General features: G+C 35.9%; 1 protein-coding gene across 1 annotated transcript in view; it reads right to left on the bottom strand.

Annotated features, from left to right (window-relative positions):
- Positions 1-1,091: 1,091 nt before the first annotated feature.
- Positions 1,092-23,076, bottom strand: part of LOC128205369 (uncharacterized) — a 31,141-nt gene continuing 9,156 nt past the window's right edge. The window contains 21 exon segments of the mRNA XM_052906947.1: positions 1,092-3,070; positions 3,498-3,791; positions 4,334-4,515; positions 4,912-5,033; positions 5,634-5,823; positions 6,262-6,319; positions 6,567-6,743; positions 6,965-7,051; positions 8,412-8,587; positions 10,337-10,455; positions 10,695-10,817; positions 11,750-11,822; positions 12,870-13,084; positions 13,529-13,678; positions 14,525-14,726; positions 15,229-15,394; positions 15,600-15,679; positions 15,682-15,753; positions 16,585-16,809; positions 18,360-18,475; positions 21,616-21,765. Of these exon segments, the coding sequence (XP_052762907.1) occupies positions 3,052-3,070; positions 3,498-3,791; positions 4,334-4,515; positions 4,912-5,033; positions 5,634-5,823; positions 6,262-6,319; positions 6,567-6,743; positions 6,965-7,051; positions 8,412-8,587; positions 10,337-10,455; positions 10,695-10,817; positions 11,750-11,822; positions 12,870-13,084; positions 13,529-13,678; positions 14,525-14,726; positions 15,229-15,394; positions 15,600-15,679; positions 15,682-15,753; positions 16,585-16,809; positions 18,360-18,475; positions 21,616-21,765 (2,996 nt within the window). The 3' untranslated portion in view covers positions 1,092-3,051.

The following is a 23,076-nucleotide window of genomic DNA, read 5'->3' as shown; positions in this document are numbered from 1 at the left end:
GCCTTTGTAGACAGTCTCTGTATATCCATATAGATTTGACAGAATTATACATTATTTGGTTAAAATTGTCGACAGTGATAATTTCATTATACACACTCATGTATAACTGATAAAGTTGTATTTTTTTTATTTACTAATGACTACTATCAAGAAAAAAATGACATTAAAAAAAATCAACACAGTAGAGTAATCCATCAAAATAAATATACTGTTGCATTTAGACACACGTACGCAAAGATCCAATATATAAAAGTACCTCAGTAAATATTACAGTGCATGCAATGCTGTACCCAAATAATGTCCAGTTCCATGAAGAGTCATGAGATTTTACTCCAACCACTTTATACGTTGTTTATGAATGGCATTCACCACTAAAATTAGCAAAAGTCACCCATAAAGTTCGGTTCGTTCCTTTTACGGCCATCTCTAACAGCATACTTGTTCTCACCATAACTCAGTATTAAAGCTACTTTCGTGAAACTTGGTGTGTGAATAGAGAGGTTGCTTTGGCAACAAAAATAGTATGAACATCTTTCTATTCATCCGAAAAATTTGGTCTTGCGATATCGCAAAAAGTATGCCAACTTATTTTATGAAACTTAGCATGTTGTTGGATGGTCATAAGGATATGCATATTATTTTGTTTTGTTGTATACAATTTACTCTTTTATTAGACAAAACTGTTGTCGCTATGGCAAAGACATAACACACTTGAATTGTAACTTGAAATACAACATGTAACTTCAAAAGGCTATTTCAAGGCACTTCGTGCGTTGACAGGAGGCGATAAATGGGTTGTACAAGTCATTTGATAGTTTTCGTAGGACAAAAACTGTGATTGCTCTCTGCAACAAAATTGAAGAACTTTTACCATTTATATCTCAGATTGCGTGTGGAGGTATTCATTACTCCTGTAATCCCTGAACTTACAAATAGACACCTTATATCAGCAGGCATTTCCTTTTAGCTATAATTAAACAGCAAACTTTTGCCGCCCTGAAGTGTCTCCATCGGATATTTTGTTCACTTTCATTTGATATTAAACTCCAATCCAATAAAGGTCTGGGGTTTCTTTTTTCCATTTAAGGGCATTTATAATCACACACCATCTTTTATTCAATAACAATTGTTGATTTTATCACACTATAACAAAACATTATACAACAAGCAAATGCAACGAAAGTTTAAACTAATAATAACTTCAAGTCTGAAACAAACTGCTAGTATTTGCGTATAACACCAATGCCTACATATACAACTTGACATGTATATAGCGCCTATGCTTACATGTACGTGCATGTATAAAACGCCAATCCCTACATGCACGTATATTAGTAATTGTTAGAGCTAGTAATGCCAATATATTGACTATATGTTCATGTACTCAATGAACAGCTATTTTTCTCACAAAGCTAATCGAAGTGCAAGTCTTTATAAAGAAGATATAATACTGACATGGCACTTTAGTAGAATTTCAGTAATTAGCTAAGAAAGTGACTAAAAACCCATGAGAGTTGAGATATTGCGTATAACATGCTAACCAATCCCACAATTAATACATCTGTTTTTTAGGAAAACATTGTTCTGTAATCTTTCGGTATCATTATCAGGTTAAAAAATTATCACTGGGCTCATTTATATATTTTCATGTTTTGTATCGCCAAATTTTGACAAAATCAAATAGGTTTTCTGAGGCTGAGATGTTGAATTTCCTCATCAGGGCAAAATCTTTCGGAGTCATTGCATTAAATGCACTTCATACGTAAACACAAACAATAACAAAATACCACAGTAGTTTAAAGGGAATGAAATTCCTGCTTTGGTGTCATATTTTTAGTGACATTTAACCTAAAAAAAAATTTTTCCATATCTTTCAAAGTGTTCATTCCTACCAACAATCTAGCAGAAAATATCTAATAATGACTGCAGTTTAACAATATAAGTGATCTCGAAATACCTTAAACTGCAGTAATTCAAAGTTATGTTATGCTAGAGCGTGGGTAGAAACGACCATTTTGATAAATCTACTATGATTTTTTTATTTAGGTCAAATGTTATTAAAAAATTACAGGTCATTTAACACCAAAGCAGGAGTTCATTCCCATCGAACTGCTGTGCAAAATACATGTAAACAATGTCCTGTATTCAATCACAAAACAAACAAATAACTGATATACATGTAATACAAAAAATAGAACTCTGTCTAACAACATAAGGAATAGCAATATTGCCTAGATAACAAACGTTAGCTACTGGCTTATTAACCCTTAGGCTGCTGATGGCGATTTTAAAGGCTTTGCAAACAGCTTGGAACCAGACCAGACGCCGAGTAACTCGGCGCCTGGTCAGGTTCCAAGCTGTTTGCCACTCAGTCAATATATCCCCAAAGTTTTAAGTAAATTGAGAGAAATTTAGAATAAACCAGACGACATTTTAGAGCAGACGACAATTTACCCAGCATGCAAAGGGTTAACTGTCAACTTGGCATTTCTAAGTATCTGTAAAGAAATATGTCCCTTTAACAAACCATTAAATAGCATCACATATCTTAGACAATATCACAGGGCTTTCCAATGATTAGTATTGTAGCACTTAACAGTCTTTCATCACAATGAAAATATGTGGTGTTGTCTGGAAACATGAGTCTTGTTCAGGTATTCACATTTACAACAAAAACACAGCTTTAATCAAGAAATATGAAAATACGAATTCATAACAATATGTTATATTCAATTAAAGAAAACCTCCAAAAATATTAACAAATATCTATCATAGCCTGCTTGAAAGTTTGTTCAGATAAAATTGAGTATGGCAAGATACTAGACCAATTTCCACATGTTTTCTTAGTATGATGTTATACAATGAAATCACACACATAGAACTGAATGATAACAACTATTAATATCACAGGTATATCTCCATTGAAAGAGCATTTTGCATGTTTGAGCTGAGATAAGCTAAACCTGGAGTTTGTTATTGGTCCCAGGCAAAACCCTATTCCTTTCAGGGATATCTCCAAAATAGGGTCACATCAGTTTCTCTGGTGGTGACCTATTGAGAAGCCCTGATCCTGAAAATAACACACAAGTCATTGTGACTACATTCAATTTCATTCATTGTTATTATTCACATTTTTTCCTTCTGTTTGCTTTGCTCTTATGAACTATATTCAAAAATTCAAACTGAAAGTTGACCGGTAAAATATCATAACTATTTTTTTATCTTGACTAAGAAACTATTTTAAATCCACCTGCACATACTTTTAAGTTAGGTTGACTACAGTATTATTTAAGTTTAAACATATTTATTTTACAACGATTGTGAACCAAGTTATTACAACATTATATTTGTCACTCTCGTTGGCACGATTTTACGCGAGAGTGTGGTTATGTGTTGTGGGGGAAACCGGAGAACCCGGAGATAACCCACTTGTCTGGCTTGGTGACCACAAACCAAACTCACATGCAGTACTATTCACTGTTAAATGAAAAATATACCTAGTCAATTTCTTAACAATTTCTCTGAATGATATTCTCTTTTGTGGATCACTCTGCCAGCACAGCTTCATGATCTTGTAAACCTCATCGGGGCAGGTCAAAGGTTTCGGGAATCTCTCGTTCTGAGCGAGGCGTGCCCAATGCTCCTCCTGTGGATCGGAGCCTGGGGAGGGTTGGGAAGGTTTGGTTAACCTTGGGGTTCCTCCATCCAAGAAGACCTCTAAGCACACAACGCCGAAACTCCAGATGTCTGACTGCCGACAGTATGTCCCGCTACGAACCTCTGGAGGAGCCCTGTAGATATGAATGATAAACAAATCAATAATCATGAAAATTATTAACAAAAAAACATGTGGACAGACGGACAAATAGACCAATGGATGGATGAACAGACAAACAGGATGGGCAGGTGATTACATAATGGTATTTAAAATTTTATGGGTTTCAAAATTATTTTCTCAAAAGAACACAAAAATGAGTTTTTAAGAGCTGCAGTTATCTAAGGTTTATGTACTCAACTAAACAAATATTACAAAGACACATATAGAAAAGAACCAAAGGTAAATGGACGAAACATAGGTAAAAGTTATTTCACAATCATTTTGCTAGATGTAAGTGGAAATTGCTAAAAACATGTATATTGTAAACTATAGCATGTGAAACAAGTTTTGAGGATATGTAAAATAAAATAGTAAAGCAAAACATGAAGTCTTTGCTTGACTCTGCTGTCAGCCAGACTCGGACAACACCAGTGTTTTAAAACCTTTGGACCATCTCTTCAAAACAGAATGCTGCGATTAGAGAAATATCAAATACTGCACAATCATCATCATTACCATAATACATGTAGTTTAAACTGAGAATCAGTCCTCCTGTATGTACTGTTTTCACAATCATTCTCCAGTTCCTTCGCCCAACCAAAGTCCGCCACCTTTGCTGTGAGGTCAGATGTCAATAACACATTCCTTGCCGTCAAGTCACAGTGAATAATGATGTTGTCATAAAGAAATTCCATTCCCTGGAAGATTTTTGTGAAGAGTTTTTTTATTGAAGCAAAATTACTTTAAAAAGAGTGTTCTCAAGTGGTAAATGCAACCAGAGGGGCACACTCACACGGTTTCTTAATATTAACTTCATGTTTATTTTTAATGTTTGCAAGAGTTCAATTCACACAAATATATAGCAAAATATGGACACTATGACAATGATTATTTCAATCTATGACGAAAATCAACTACATGTAAGATCTTTACTGAAACGTTCCCCGGATGTTTACCCAATAGCAAAACAATGACTTTAAGATAATAAATATCAACTTGATTCTTTTACTCCTCTTTACAATTAAGTTTAAAATAAATCAGTTCAACCAGTCAACATGTCATTTTTAAAAGATTCCTAACAAACATGAAGTTACCTGAGCAATGTCTATAAGGCACTTCATTTTGCTATCATACAACATTTTTGGCTCTTTCAGGTAATCAGAAAGGCAGCCATTTTTCATAAGCTCCATCATGTAGGCAAACTTAACATGTGGGTCTGAAAAATAAGAACTCCATGAATTCGCAGTTTAAGTTCATTTGTGATAAATGTAATCTGGAAGTATTTGTTATTGGTACTATAAATAACGATTTTAAGCAATGAATATGCAAATGATATTACAAATCATTAAGAAATGTTATAAACTTAAAAACATGTTATAAATATATGATATCAGTTTCTTTAAAATTGCACATAGTTTCGGCACTACTTTCCCAAACCCGTAGAAAACCAAAAGAAACACAAAATTCTCATCCAAACATATTTTTTTTAAATGGGGAGGGTAGGTAAATTTGATTTTCATTTCTTTTCTTAAATTAAAAGCAAGGGGTGCTGTTATCCTGACTTTCAACCACTTCTCGCCAAGTTAAAACATTGGGGCAGGAGGTTTTTGACAGATTGACGTAAATGAGAATTTAAAAAAAAAAATTAAATGGGGAGGGTGGGTAAATTTGATTTTCATTTCTTTTCTTAAATTAAAAGCAAGGGGTGCTGTTATCCTGACTTTCAACCACTTCTCGCCAAGTTAAAACATTGGGGCAGGAGGTTTTTGACAGATTGACGTAAATGAGAATTTTAAAATTTGGTTTGAAATCCTACCATCTAGCTCCTTGAGTCCAATAAACATGACAATGTTCGGATGCCCATTCTTGTCTGGGCTTCTATTCTTTAACTTCTCGAGAAGAGTGAATTCTCTTTTAAACCTCGCATAATCAGGAGGAGATGTGCAAATCTTCACTGCAACTTCTTGACCACACCACTGGTGCTTGTAAACAGCTCCAAAATCACCCTGTTTTGTGTTGAAATGGGTTAATTGATATAATAAATATTGGTCAGTTTCATACAATTTCATTATGGTAGTATAAATATATATTAAATTGATTCCGTGTTTCTACCATATTTGTGACTATATTCAATTATTAATAGAAAATCTCATTGATTGGTTAGAAATAAATTGCCAATGAAATCAACACATGAATTCCACGATTTTAATGTGTCAGGTGCTCCCATAATTATTCTAGTAAATGCTGCTTTTAAGCACTGATCAGAAAACTGTTTCAAATTCAGTCCGAGGAACTTCAAATGATTGTAATAGTAGTAATGTGGCGGAAATATTCAGCCTACAATTTTACCCCAGTTAAATACTAACTGCATTCCAAATTTGACGACTTTAAAGACTGTATCTTAACAATTTATATTAAAAAATTGCAAGGTGCAGTAACAATACCTTTCCAAGGCAATTTTTGTCGTCCACCTGGACATTTGAAGAAAGCTGTTCATCAAGCCTGTCAACAAAAGAAATAAATCGTCTTGGTCAATTATATTGTGAATGTTCGAATAACACTTCATCTGTAATATATCATGTTAGCGCAATAAACATTCCACATAGTCATTAATCACTCATATTACTATCTCACATTAATACTAGTTTGAGTCAAGGGAACAGACACAATATGCTTCTATAAGCTAGCAGCTTTCATCAAAATAGTCTGTGCTAGAGTTTACATGTAAATGAAATTAGTATAAACTAACCTATCTCTGCACATGGTAAAAGTTGGTCTCCTCTCTGGGTCTTTGTCCCAACACTGAAGCATGAACTGGTAGAAATGGTCTGGGCAATTTCTCGGACGCTGGAGTCGATCCCCTTTTATCAGCTTGGCGACAAAGTCATTGGGGTTGATACTGTTCATCTTTGGATCATTGCCATAACTACCAAACAGAATAGTATCCAAACATATGATGCCTCTGTTTCCATAAGCATTCCATAAATATATTATACACTTTTGAGGTTTTTTTTTCTAAAAGTATTTTGTACAGCCGTGTTTGTCAACAATTCTTTAACATTATGAACACCGTTATATATTAAGACCCTCTATTATCATCTCTTTCTCACACACATCCATAAATAATGAAATAAAACCTTTGCCCACCTGAACATTTCCCAGAGTACAACTCCATAACTCCAGACATCAGACTTTGAGGAAACACGTTTGGAATGGGTCCACTCGGGAGCAGACCTGTGTTAAACATACAAAACATTGCGTATTGTGTACACAAAACTATTTTAAAACAAGAGCCCGCTTTATATAGGAGTACCTTAACATACAAATATTTATTTGAATACCGGTAGCTTAAATGCTCTTTCAGTTATCATCAACACTGAGGTTTCAGCCTAATGTTGCTGGCATATAGAACTCTAAGCTATTTTTTTTCATATTTTTTTTATTTAATACATATAGTTGTTTATCATAAGACAGAATGATACCACCATTTTAGAAAAAGGAAACTGTTTTGGATATTTCAAACTGGCATCTTTGAACCAAACATATATTGTAATTTATGATTTTAACAGAAGATAACAATAATATATGCCCCAGAGTTCTTCTTGTCAGAAAGTTTTGCTAGACTACATAAATATGTTTTAACAAGACAGTAATTCACATTGATCTTGACCTTGATCTGCTATTCCTTAAAACAATAGGGGTCATCTTCTGATGAAGGGCAACAAAATAATTGAGTTAAATGGTCTACATCCTTCACCAAGTTGTTGTGCTGACAAAGTTTTCAAAATCAAGAGAAATGTGTAAAATTTTATACCCTCTGACCATCACTTTGTCAGAAACATTTGCTTAACAGCATTAATGTATTATTGATGACCATGACCTTGACTTTTGACCTACAGATACTGACTCCATAATTAACAAGGGCATTACTAAGTCAAACGCAACATATTACTGAAGTTTCATGGTCCTCTGTCAACACATTCTCTAGTCACTGTCAAGCTTAGTTTTCAGGACACTGGTTATCTTGCATCCATTAACATAAAAAAACAGTAGGGACCATAAACTGGTCAAGAGCAACACATCAGTCCAGTCCCACGGTCCACTGTCAAACAATTGTGCTGAAAGATCTGCTTTACTGATTGAAATTTGCAGATCTACATATGTACATGCTCATACTCAATGATAACTGTAAACATGGCCTTTGACATACCAAAAGAACAGTATTGGGCATCTACTGGTCAGAGGGTGAAATTTTGTGGTCCTTTGTCAAATCATTCTTGAATTATTGTGCAAAGTTTTCCAATGATTATTGACTTGACCTTTGACCAACCACCCCTGAAAACAATTGGGGTCATTTACAAGCAAGGGGGCAACCTACTGATGAAGGTCATTTGTTACTAAGTTCTCTTGATATTTTGGGGAAAAAAGTTTTTTAAAAATTGTTGACTGTATTTTTTTGCCTTTGACCTCCAGTACCTCTCAACACTACCAGTCACAGGCAAGACATGGTTAACTGACAAACCATCAGACAGATCAACATTTGCAAGCCCATATGGTGAGGGATCTTATTAGAAAGGGTCGTATATATGCATACCAGTATATAGGTATTGTCCTCTCCATGTTTTGCCTCCTGTAGTAATCCTTATCTTCCATTAGTATCTTGGACAGGCCAAAGTCACAGACCTTGGCCTGTTGGTTAGTGGTTAGGAGAATATTCCGGGCTGCAAGGTCACAGTGTAATATTTTCTTCTGTTCTAGGTATTCCATACCCTAAAAAAATGTAACCTTGGTGATCAAACTTTGACTCTTACTTGTTCAAATATATGAAGTACCGCGACAAAGGCTTACACTAATAAAAGAAATTTAAGAATCATATTGGTCAAGACAGTCTTTACATTTTAGAAAACAACAGCTGTCATAGTATGTGACGAATGCCCCCGAATGTGACATTGACCTACGAACAAGGTCAGTACATGAAAAGTTGATCTTGCCTTTATGTGTCAAATACATATGGCAAGTTATTTTAAATTTCCTCTGAACATAAAAAATACCACCCATACTTGACAACCTACACTGTTATGTCCTTATATTCAGAATTCCCTTGTGAATAAACACTTAGTGTATCTTTCACCTTAGAGGTAGGGACATGGGTCTTGCACAGGACACGTCCGTCTTCGTATGTGGAACACATGTAGCAAGTTATTTTAAAATCTGCCCATACAAGGGAAAGTTACAGCCCGGACATGACAAACTATACTCTATGTCCTTGTATGCAGCACTCCATTGTGAATAAACACTAAGTGTGACCTTGACCTTTGAGGTAGGGACACGGGTCTTGCAGGCGACACGTCGTCTTGGTATGTGGAACACATGTGGCAAGTTATTTTAAAATCTGTCCTTACAAGGGAAAGTTACAGCTCGGACACGACAACCTATACGCTATGTCCTTATATGCAGCACTCCATTGTGACACTAAGTGTGACCTTGACCTTTGAGGTAGGGACACGGGTCTTGCACACGACACGTCGTCTTGGTATGTGGAACACATGTGGCAAGTTATTTCAAAATCTGTCCATACGAGGGAAAGTTACAGCCCGGACACGACAACCTATACTCTAAGCTTATATGCAGCACTCTATTGTGAATAAACACTAAGTGTGACCTTGACCTTTGAGGTAGGGACACGGGTCTTGCACGCGACATGTCGTCTTGGTATGTGGAACACATGTGGCAAGTTATTTCAAAATCTGTCCATACGAGGGAAAGTTACAGCCCGGACACGACAACCTATACTCTATGCTTATATGCAGCACTCCATTGTGAATAAACACTAAGTGTGACCTTGACCTAAGAGATAGGGACACGGGTCTTGCACGCGACACGTCGTCTTGGTATGTGGAACACATGTGGCATGTTATTTTAAAATCTGTCCATACGAGGGAAAGTTACAGCCCGGACACGACAACCTATACTCTATGCTTATATGCAGCACTCTATTGTGAATAAACACTAAGTGTGACCTTGATCTTTGAGGTAGGGACATGGGTCTTGCACGCGACACGTCGTCTTGGTATGTGGTACACATGTGGCACGTTATTTTAAAATCTGTCCATACAAGAGAAAGTTACAGCCCGGACACGACAACCTATACTCTATGTCCTTATATGCAGCACTCCATTGTGAATAAACACTAAGTGTGACCTTGACCTTTGACGTAGGGACACGAGTTTTGCACGCCACACGTCGTCTTGGTATGTGAAACACATGTGGCAAGTTATTTTAAAATCTGTCCATACAAGGGAAAGTTACAGACCCGGACGGACGGACGGTGCGATTTTAATATGCCCACCTTTGGGGGCATATAAAGGAAATAGGTTTTCAATTGATTAGAAGAAAAAAATAACATACTTGCAACATTAATATATATTGTGTTCAGATGAACCTTTCTTGCTATTATGTAAATTTGTAGTTACTATTTGTGAAAATAACATTGTCTAAATAAACGTTAAGATTTGTTACCTTGGCAACATCAAGGGCAAGCTTGTAAATTTCCTCTTTTTTTAAGTTTTGTGACCTTTCGCGAGATTTCAGAAACTTGTATAGCGACTGATCCAGGCAGTCCATCACAAGGCAGAACCCTGCAACACACAACAACAAACCCATACATATATATAGGGCCATCTTCAGAAAACAATCCATGATTTATTATCTCTCGTGTGAAATTTTAAATCCTCATTATAAGTCATTACTAGAAATTATTTCATGTCAAATGCTACAAATGTTCAATATCACCCTCTTCTGTGCTTAAAAATAAATTTCTTCTTTTCCAATACCAAACACTTTTTTAAATTATATTAATGATAAAGTATTAATATACCATGAATGCTATCGCAGGTGCCATAGAACTTGACAATGTTTTCATGCTCAAGTTTCTCCATAACTTCAGCTTCCTTTTTGAAATCCAACTTGAATCGCTCCTCAATTTTGTCTTCTTTCAAAACTGAAAATCAAAAGAGATGTTTGTCCAATATTATCCCCTCTGAGTGCTGCTTTGTCAGAGATTCTGTTGACTGTGGCCTTGACCTTCTGTCCTCTAAACAATTTGAGAAATCTACTGGTCAAGGGAAAACCTACAAAGTTTCATGGTCCTAATTTAAATTGTACTTGAAGTTTTGTAAGGACAAAAAATTCTTGAATACCAAAAATGAGTTTCCAGTCATGTGACCAGTGCTAAAAAAAACCCGTCTTACACCCCCATGTAAGATGAATTACGTGCAACAACGCGCCACTTCTTATTTCTTTCATTGTATGGTTTATAAATAAGGATATTATGCCATTTCAATAAAGCGTAATCAAGTATGCAAGACTTTTAATCAAAATTGAAAATAAAAAATCGTACAAACGCATTTTTTAGAGGAACTATTTGACGTCAATAGTGATTTAAAATTACTGCACTTTATGATGTCACTAAACAACGTCGAACACGCTTTTTGGTGAAATGTACAAAAGTGCGTTTTCTACATCAATTTTTCCACAAATTGATAATTTTAGATATGCAAGAAAAAATATTGTGCATGCTGCATGGCAGATAATTTGGCAAGCTCATTACTGGCTTACGTGCATGCCCTCGTTTTGGATTTGCTATCCCTACTGAAAACACATAATAGATACTTATATGGTATAATGATCTACCAACAGTTTTGGAACCGACCGATCAACATTAATTTGCAAATAATTTTCAAAAGGGGACATAATAATGATAGATTTATGAGGAACTGGTCTGGGTTTTTTATTATTAATCACAGACTATAACTGAACAAATCATTAATCAAACAGAGTTATTGTATTTTCTACACTGTGTGTATTGTTGTATTGAGATTGAGTATCAAATTTCAGGATAATATTTCGTAATTTCAAAATGTATGTTTTTACCTTTTACTACAACAGATAATGGTGTATTATCATCCCTATCTAGAGTGGCCTTGTAAACTGCACCATAATAACCCTGTTAAAAGGTATAAATAAGGCACTTAGTACAACAAATTCAAGCAAAACCTTATTTAAAGGACATAAATCTCTTGTGCACTGATCTATGAATCTGATTAAATGCAAATAAGTAAAAACAGTAAGTTTTTTATTCATTTCTACAAGAAATGCACATGGCTTGTAGGAATATAGTTACATGGAGACTAATTATCTTCAAGAAATACATTTACAGTTTTTAAATAGTGACAACTAAAATGAGTCAAAGTATCATTGATTTAACTATATACATGTACATATTATAATATAATATTATAGTATAATTGTACACTATGATTGTAAGTAGTAGTTTATCTAAGCCTGAAGACTACAGCCTGGGCCATCATCGGCAACCATGGTTACTTTCTTCTGTTACACTTCATACATACCGTTAAAAATCTTTTTTTATATAAATATGAATGGCACATGGAAGACAACTCTATTTCCAATGAAATCGCATGTTACAATTAAATACTCTCAAATAACCCTATAATGTCAGAAGTCTCCGATGGCGAGTTGTCTAAGTGGCTGGTTTAAAATTGGTAGTGATCAGGTGGATTGAGTTCAATTCGCCAGAATATTTTTCTACTGGAAAACATTAGTATGAGTGTCTGTGCATAAATATATGAGTCAGAGATCCATACACGTTTCCTTGCAGAACCAATGAAACTGCCTCATTAATTTATGATGTTACAAGATTTTCATAGCTATATCGCCCACGGTTCACAACGAAGCAAGTGCAGTAGTGTATCAGGGGTATCAGACGATGAACAAGAGCATCATCATTTTCATTGAGGGAGGAAACTATTTATGCCAGAATATTGTTCAATGCTATATGTTTACAATAAAACTTGTTACTGGTAACATGTGTGCACCGTCAAACTATTTGCATGCCACACCTGATGTCACCAAGGCACGTACATGTATTATTTACACCATTTTTTTATCAGATAAGAAATAAATTAACTGATGCTCTTAACTCACTTCAATGTTATGCTCTTTAGATATTTTAGGCCATTATCATACTTACACTTCCCAGCTGTTTGCTTTTGTCAATGGTAAGCCTTCTTTTTAGAATGACAAATGAAGGCAGGTTTACGCCAGCTCTGTGTACCTCCGCCGAAGGTTCCCCATGAGGTGGGTATGGGGTTTTGACGGCGACCCCCTGGGCTCGAGGGATTGGTGGAGTGGGGTGATCAGTTGCATGTTTTGACAGATCTACTTCCAAAGGTAGCACACCTTGATCTGAGAATATATCTGAAATAATTATCCTTGGTTGTACAATGTCTGCAGACGATTCAACTTTCGGATATCAGACAAACATTACACGCTTGAGTCTTGACAATACTTTCAAACTAACATTTTTAGTATTGACTGTAAAGTTCTTTGTTAGAAAAATTCTGCAGTGTTATCAATTTAATTGATTTTCAAAAGGAAGAATATGAGCAAGAAATAAACTGATCTGAATAAAGGTAGATGGACTGATCCAGTATTTGATTCACATTAGAAGAATATGGTATAGATTCTACCAGGTGACAAATAATCTGTGTACTGGCCTTCAATCACCACTCTACCTGAGTTAATATCACCACTTTACCTGAGAAGTTCATATAACCACTGCACCTGAGAAGTTCATAACACACTTTACCTGTTCATATAACCACTGCACCTTTTATATCAAATATTTACCTGAAGAGTTGAGACAAGAAAGATTGGGTATTGGTTTTGAGGTGCCCGTATATCCACTATTGAGGAACTCAGTAGTCGCACTGTCCATACTGGATAGCCCACTGCTGCCGGCAGAGTATATTGGTTGGCTATACTCATGGTACTCTCTCGCTGTATGGACAAATAAAACTTTTTTGATTAACAAAATGACAGATTTTTTTTTATGTCAAATAATGAAATATACGCCAAAATATGTAAACATTTCTGACGTCATTTTTAATGTTTTTGTCGTTGATGTCTTTTTCTATTTTTTGTAATGCTCTGAAGAAAGGCAAGCATGGCCGGAACATTGGCAGGATAATAAACCCTATTTTTTAAAGCTTGAACTCCTTCTTTTAATTATATTATGAAAATATAAAGCATTTAATGGTGGAAAATGCTTTGCATGATCATGCTTTATACATTTCTAGTCTTAATTAAGAAAACAAATGAGACAAGATATTTCCAATTTCTGATGTTAAAGCATAATATGGCATTCTAAATATTGATGTTTTCTTTCAAGATGCATTCTTACTCCCAAATTTGAATTAACAAAATTAATACTTTTGTTTAATATTCCAAAAAGGATGAATAAATGTCAAAAACAATGGCTCTTATGAAGGATACCGAATTTAAATTGAGAGAAATGTGCTTGCGTTTTGAACTTTTAAATACACGGTTACAATCATGTTATCAGTAATATTTTCCATAAAGGCATTATTTAGTTAGTAGTTAAAGTTTTTTTCAGTCAAAATTGATGTTTGTTATAATCTGTATGTTTGGTTTTGAATAAGAGCGCCACTTTAAAGGGTTGTCACTGGAAAATGTTAATGGATATTTCTCAAGCTCATACCAATCAAGCTGTTTTAGCAGTTATCGCGCAGAATAAAAAACCTTTAGAATAGAATATGATCATCATTTGTTCTTAGCTTCATGCTAGGGGATTTATCCCACACAAACAGTACTATAAAAGCTTACAATGTTCCTGAAAGCAGGATATGAATGTCCTGAGCAGTGCCTCTGGGCATGGCCTCTCCTCACTATCTAATGTCCAGCAGTATTGCAACTTCATGTAAAACTCTTGTTTGTACTTTTGAACTGGTTCAGAGTCATCTGCCTGCAGTTTCAGCAACTTCGGACAGCGAGGTACTTTTTTATTTACCAGAAAAAATTGCTGCACCTTAAATAACAACAATATTTTTTAATAAGAATGATTTCTAATGAATTCCCAAATCAGAAAGATAACTTTTAAACTACAATACTTTTATTCCATCATTATTTATAGTACCACAAAACTCAAAAAAGTAAAGTGTGTTTTTTTGCACAAACATTTTAGGGAGGTGTTTTTGATCCTATTCCGCACCTAAAAAAATCCAGTTTGGTTAGCTTGAAGAAAATTTGTTTTTATTAAAACTGGGCAAAATTAGCCAAGATATATGCATTTTTTCGCTCCAGTATGCCGTCACTATAATTACATAACAATGTGAATGTCTTTATGACACAAATATTCACTTATTTTAAAATACTCCTTGTAAGAATTATTTGTGTAAATTCAAAGTTCCTATTTTCTAGGTAAATTTCCCTATGGGAGGGCTTTATTCCCATTCCCCTGAGCTGACAGACAGCCCTGCATTTAAACACCTCTCCTTTTATAGTAACACAGCAATAGCACGAACACGCACCGCTTCAATTGACCTTCGCCCTCCCTTCGAGTTAATGGCCTCCCACGGACTGGCCCCGCCCTCAAACATCTGCCAGAGGGTGGAGCCCAGAGCCCACACCTCGGTCTTTGCCGTCACTTCTTTAAGGCCACCAGGCTTATACATATTGGGGTCCAACCACGGAAGTCTAAAGAAGAAAAAGAAAGCACCTTATCATAGTTATAGTTAGCGATCATTCATTTTGTGTGTCATACTTATGCCAACATAATTTGAGTTTCCTTGGTCAAAGAGAATGCGTGCATGCATTTGTAGGGATTCTCTCTACCTAATTACCATTTTGTTTATCTCATTAAATCTTACTCCCTTCAACTTAAATTCATAACAATACCTACCTTTTAATGTTGACTTCATGATCTAAGGGAAGCTGCTGGTAGAAGCAGACGAGGCCTGGGTCTGTGACCTTGATCTCTAACACACACGATTGTCAAACTTCTCCACTACAAGGTTTTCACATGTTAGGTTTCCATGGAAACAATTTTTCTGTTCCTGAAAATAAAAGATAAGTTATAATTTTGTTTACATAATATATGAACAAGAGCCCTGAATCACCTACCGAATATATGGAACCCTGGCCATGGCATTTCTATTGAGTCACTATATACATCTATAATTTGAGCTGTGTCCTACTTTTTCACCTAACAAAAGGTATATTCATTAATGACCTGAATTCGATTCTAGGATGAACATTAAAGGGTTTTGCTCATGGTTTGTAAAATGCACTTTTTTATTACAAAATAAAGAGAGGCAAATCATAACGGGTGTTAAAAATTAAGATACCGACAACTGGAACCCTTCAGCAAATGTTGATATTTGCCAAAAATTGTCTTTGAAGACCACAATTTACAATGGCTTTCAGTGATACACTGTTGTGTGATCGGTTAATAAGCATTATCATTTATGTTATCAATGTATTGCTAAAAGGTAAAAATATCCATCTCTATTGTGGCCTAATGGCAAAGGAGTCCGTTTTCTAATCATTTCAGCGTGTACTCAGTCTGACCAATTTTATAAGTATTCGTCTAAAATAGTGGCCTCAAGATAAGTGACCTTAAAATTGTGTTCTCTAGACTGTAAACAAACCAACTATGAGCGGATGCCAGAACAAACACAGTCATAAAAACCTCACCTTGCAACTGATTCATGATCTAATAAGAACCAAAAAGAAAGAATTTAGACAATAAAACATCATGATTAATTGAAAATAGTTATAATCTTAGGTTGAAAATAGATCAATCTATTATGTGAAAACCTAGTAGGTTAGCAAATTTATACAGTTACATAATGATATATAAAATAATTTGGAAGCAGTCAACCTACCATGTATTGCAAGGCCTCTGCCAGGCATATAGAGACATCAATCAGGTGCACAAATGTCAGTTGGGGAAGCCCAGTCCTGTCCATGCGCAGGAATGCCTTCATGCTACACAGGCCAGTTCCACTCATCAGCAAGCCTGTGCTAGGCCCAAGGGTTAGTCCCAGGAAATTGACAAATAAATTTGACCCGTTTAACTTCAGCAGTACCTCAAAGCCAGACATCAGGGACTGCAATGTGAGAGAAAGTTGGTAAAACATGGGTATTGTGCAATTGACTGTCGAAACTGTACAGACAATCTTCTTAAAGCAAAATACTTACAGCAGAAATATTTCACATAATTATGTACTTTTATATGTTATTTTCTAACCAACTAAGTTTATGCCTTAATATTAGTTGAGAAGTTTCTTGAAAATCATCACATCAGACACACACTGAATTTAACCATGTTATTTTTTGTTGAAGTTGCAGAATGCTACTTACTGTACCAAGTGTTTCATTTTAGAGAGCAACATTATGAGACAAGTACTCATTACAAGACCATGAGTAAAGTGGTTTATGCAAGTATCAGTTAGCCTTACAACACAGGTTTAACAAGCATTTTCAGTGAAAAGATATCCCCCGCCAACGATGGCTTGTTTGTGCTTGATGGCTTGTTTGTGCTTGAAGGTTAAAAAAAATCTCAGAAAGAATAAGATAAGCACATTGGTTTATCCCTTTCCGAGCCAAATTATAAAATATCGACCGGGACTACTTTATGATAATTTTTTTTAACGAAATAAATCAGAGGGATGATTAAATAAAACTGTCTTTTCCGAAACTGCTTACTCGGAAACATCAATCATTGCAAAATAGTACAGTATAAGATAAGACGCCACCTTTAAAAGCGGCGTCTTATCTGGAACTGCACTATTTTCAACAGCATAGGTATGCGGTGAATGGGAACGGCTGCAAACAATGATTTTTTAATAAATCAAGGGCAATAACTCTAAGGAAAATTGACCAATCCAAAAGAAAAATAGACAGGCATCATCACAGTATGTTGGTTCTTATTAATTCCAAGTGTCATGAAATTCTACCAGCTAGTCGCATAGAAAAGGCTGCAAACATGGATCTTTTAATAAATCAAGGGCAAATAACTCATATAGAAATCACACAATCCAAAATATAAATAAACAGGCATCATCGCAGTATGTTGGTTCATATTTATTTCAAGTTTCAAGAATTTCTACCAACTAGTTACTGAGAAATGGCTGTAAATGAGAGTTTTTCAAAAAATCAAGGGCAATAACTCCAAGTACAATTGACCAATCCAAAAAAAAATGAACAGGCATCATCCCAGTATAGTAATTCATATTTATTTTAAGTTTCATGAAATTCTGCCATCTAGTGACTGAGAAATGGCTGTGAATGTGCATTTTTCAAAAAATCAAGGGCAATAACTCCAAGGACAATTGACCAATCAAATTTATTTTGGACGGGCATCATTCCATTATAGTGGTTCATATTTATTTTAAGTTTCATGAAATTCTACCGGCTAGTTACTGAGAAAACGCAGGTGACAGACGGACGGACGGAAGGAAGGACGGACGGAAGGAAAGACGGACGGAAGGATGGACGGACAACGCCATTTCAATATCCCCCTCCCTATTTCATAGGCGGGGGATAATAAGATATTTTACAAATAAGTATTTAACTCAATAGCAATGTTTACACGTAAATGTAGCTTCACATACTAGTAGTGGTGTGTTTGAAACCTTTTTTAACAACTCAACCTGACCTCATGCAGTTGTTGGTGGTGACGCTGCAGGGCTGGGTCCAACCTCAGCTGCTTTATCACAACATGCTGTTGCTCACATAGCCGACCCTTGTAAACCTCAGTGAAGTGGCCCTCCCCTGTAAGTTACAAAATTTAAGTAATACAGCATTTGACCATATCTGCCTACATACAGTCAAAACAAGTTGGCCCTTTATTGCTCGGCTTGATTTCCTCGTTTGCTCAAACTGGGTGTAAGGGATCAATTTTGTTTCATTCTGTGGATGCATTCCCGCTTGGCTCAATAGTATTTTCGCTGATCCCTGGGATATCGAGCCAACGGGTTTTGACTGTATCTCATACAGGCATGTGTACATCAGTCAAATAAACGTGCAAGACTAGTTAAAGCAGTGTTAATTAGCAAACTTTTAGAGAACAGGCCATTTTGCTTTCTGAATTGAAAATATTTCTTATATGTTTAACAGCTGATTTTAATTGATTTTTACATCAAAGGCCAATATATTCCAAGGTTGTTGATTTTTTTTTGCTATCTTGTACTGATAAACTCTGCAAAATCAGACACTTTAAAATGCCTTATAGATTTAACAAAAAAGATGAGATGTAAGATAAGTTCCAAAAATTGCACTAAAAGTTCCAAAAATTGCACTGAAATTACATTTATACGATATAAAAATGCCTAAGGTTTGAATTGTAAGTGCTTCTTCTAAACAAATACCAGTATGTAAGCGGCAAAAGCTGAGATGTCATTGTGTACAACAAGATATACACACTGAATAAACAAAATATGCAAATTAATAACAACAAGGGCCTATGCTCTACTGGCATGGCTCTTGTGGTCATTTTCAATCCAGAGCATGTATGTATGTGTAAAAGGCAACAAACATATAGTTCACGTTTTGTGTTTGGGTTACCTGAAAACGTTGCCAACATCTGAGGACAGAAAGTGTTGTAAGCAGATTAGTTGCATGAACCATTTTAATAGGTGCCAAGTAAAGGTCATCCGACAAAAAAATGCTTTCAAAACAGCACTCATGGTCAAAATTTCATTTTTGTAGCTTTAAAGATAAAAAAAAGTTTGTCAAAAGGTCAAAGTCAAGTTCATCCGAGGACAACATTGATGCTCGTTTGCAAAACTGCACATATGGTCCAAATATCATTGCTGTAGCTTTGAAAATAAAAGGAAGCTCAAAAAGGGTGGGCCAGCAGCTTTAGCCCCTGGGGCATAATTTTAACTGTTTTGCTAGACAGTCATCATATGATGCTCCACAATAAATATCAAAGGTATGAGCCTTGTGGTTTGAAACAAGAAGATTTTGAAAATATTTCTTAAAAAAGTCTCTAGGAAACTTGTGACCCCAAGGGCAGTGCCAGCTTTGACCCCAGGGGCATAATCTGAACAACCATGGTAGCAGACCACTTAATTATGCCTTATTCAAAATAGCAAGTGTCTGCATAGCTGGTTCACAGAAAAAGATTTTCAAACATTTCCCAATTGAAGTATACCAAACCTGTGAACCCTGGGGGATGGCCAGTAATGACCTCAGGGGCATAATTTTAACAAACATTCACAGGCAATTTTGTTTAGATGAATGTGAGAAATACACAAACTTTGGCCAATAGAGCTAAAAAAATGGCCTTTGGCCTTTCAACAAGAACAAGGCAAAGTAATTCACAAAATCAATTGCAGAACCAAAAGAGCTAAAAACAACATTCCTGTCTGTAAGTAGTAGGAAACCTTATTGCAATGAACTGATATAAATCTGAAATGTGTTCATTTCATTAAACACCACGACACATTTACGATTATGCTAATGTCTGTACATAATCAACATTATTTTCATTGTGTTTTTTTTCCAAACTAGATTATACTCTAACAGTATATTTCTTGGTATGCAAAGCTGCAAAATATAGACAAGGTAATATAGCTCAGTGACCCAAGAGCCTTGTGATTGAGCCAAACAAGGGACATTTTCCTGTGAAGCCTTTCAAAACAGCCTTCATTGATTTCATTCAGTGTAAATTTATTGGCTAATTAAATAATGCACATGTCTATAAAGAGGCTAAGATTCTACTCATAACATTCATATAAATCTAAGATGTTTCTATCAATAATGGCCACTGCATTACTTTCTTGTTCCCTAGAAATAAACCAAGTGTGATGAATATCAGCTAACAACCATCCTCACATTAAAGCTTAAATAAAAAAATGGAGAATCCAATTACTAGTATATGGTTTGAAATTGTATAAAACTGTGTAAGGGACTTACCTATAATAGTAACACAGCTGACATTACCAGCCATGTACACCTCGGGCTGACTGGCAACTCACCTATCTTGGCAGCAATGTTGACCCGACCAGCCATGTAGACCTTGGGCTGACTGGAAACTCACCTATCTTGGCAGCAATGTTGACCAGACCAGCCATGTAGACCTTAGGCTGACTTGCAACTCACCTATCTTGGCAGCAATTTTGACCTGACCAGCCATGTAGACCTTGGGCTTACTGGCAACTCACCTATCTAGGCAGCAATGTTGACCTGACCAGCCATGTATACCTTGGGCTGATTTGCTACTCACCTATCTTGGCAGCAAAGTTGACCTGACCAGCCTTGTATACCTTGGGCTGACTGGCAACTCACCTATCTTGGCAGCAAAGTTGACCTGACCAGCCATGTAGACCTTGGGCTGACTGGCAACTCATCTATTTTAGCAGCAATGTTGACCTGACCAGCCATGTAGACCTTGGGCTGACTGGCAACTGACCTATTTTAGCAGCAATGTTGAACTGACCAGCCATGTAGACCTTGGGCTGACTTGCAACTCACCTATCTTAGCAGCAATGTTGACCCGACCAGCCATGTAGACCTTGGGCTGACAGGCAACTAACCTATTTTAGCAGCAAAGTTGACCTGACCAGCCATGTAGACCTTGGGCTGACAGGCAACTAACCTATTTTAGCAGCAATGTTGACCTGACCAGCCATGTAGACCTTGGGCTGACTTGCAACTCATCTATCTTAGCAGCAATGTTGACCTGACCAGCCATGTAGACCTTGGGCTGACAGGCAACTAACCTATTTTAGCAGCAATGTTGACCTGACCAGCCATGTAGACCTTGGGCTGACTGGCAACTCACCTATTTTAGCAGCAATGTTGACCTGACCAGCCATGTAGACCTTGGGCTGACTTGCAACTCACCTATCTTAGCAGCAATGTTGAACTGACCAGTCATGTAGGCTTTGGGCTGACTGGCAACTCACCTATCTTAGCAGCAATGTTGACCTGACCAGCCATGTAGACCTTGGGCTGACTGGCAATACGTCTTTTTTCCTCCTCTTCAGTCTCAAGGTCAATGGCATTTTGCAAGGTAATTGCATGCTTCGTCAAGAGGTTCTGTACAATGTCACATCCTGAAACAAATTCATAAGTGAAAATGAGAATGTTTCTGAACTTGTAGAGCATTATTCACAGGCTGATTGATTGAAACCTCTATATCAGACAGTTTTCTACATTTGAGATTTATTAACTTATTACATAAATTCAGTTGCCACATTTTGAAATAGTTTTAAACAATATGTTTCAACATGACTGCTAGGTTTGCCATACGGATGATCATTTACACCGGTAACCCGACCGACCCTATGTTTAACTCACCGACCTTAATCTTTTTTAGGCATAAAAGTAAAAAACCAAAAATTAAATATATCGTCATTATTTTCATTGTTTGTCTGTCTCTGTTCCCGGGAAATAAACTTTCATTCCTGATTATGTATTACCGAGACGCTTTGTCAACAGGGAAACAAAAGGGCGGAGTTTGGTGATCCCTGTCCGATATCTTTTAGTTTAAATTGGCAAACGCATGTTTATGGTCCAAACACGAAGTTGATCACAGGAGACACATTTTGCTGTCTTTATAATGAAAATATTTAGGATATAGTTCGCGATGTTATTTTATCCATGTCCAAAATAGAACTTACTTTATTTTACATTAGGCTTTGCGAATATCATGCAGGCTTCTTTCGATAAGCTTTGCGAATTCATGCAGGCTTATAAACTGTGTGGTTCACATTTCATTAATTGTTACATTAATTTATCCGCAGTTATCAATGGTTATTTATTTCATTTAAGTCCCTTCAACTGAAATCCAAACAAAAACCTGCAAAAGTTATAACAACACATTCATAGGAATGTGTCGGCTGCAGATCAAACGGTACAATTTGTGACGTCAGAGCACAAGCTGTAATAAGATAATAAGATCAAAGGCGTGTGGCTATGGTTTGTCTTTAAATCGGTTGGTCGGATACAGTATAATACCATTTGATTGCCAGGATTTCGTCTAGGCTGGTAAGAAAATACCATACGATCGAAAAAATATAATAATCAATAATCGTCGTCTGGGAATCTTAAAACAATGACCAAAATGTTTTAATTCACTACGAATATGCATGAAACTTTGATTGTAATGAGAATAATGATAAATTATAAATAATAAAATAAGATACATAAAATAAATCCATATCCGCATTTACTTGTTCTATTATTAACCTACCTCCACATAAGAGAGCTCACAGTTGACAAAAAAATCGCAATTTTATTCAAGCAAATTAACAAATTTAGTTGATAAATGACTGTTTCGCTAGATCATCATCATAGACTTATAGAAATTAGAAGTGCTGGATTTGTTCTAAAAACCGATCGCGTCTTATAAAGGAGTAAAACAC

Source organism: Mya arenaria, chromosome 10 (assembly GCF_026914265.1).
Source record: "Mya arenaria isolate MELC-2E11 chromosome 10, ASM2691426v1".
NCBI classification, from domain to species: Eukaryota; Metazoa; Mollusca; class Bivalvia; order Myida; family Myidae; genus Mya; species Mya arenaria.
The sequence above is the reverse complement of the archived record's forward strand: the minus strand, read 5'-3'. Positions and strand labels throughout refer to the sequence as shown.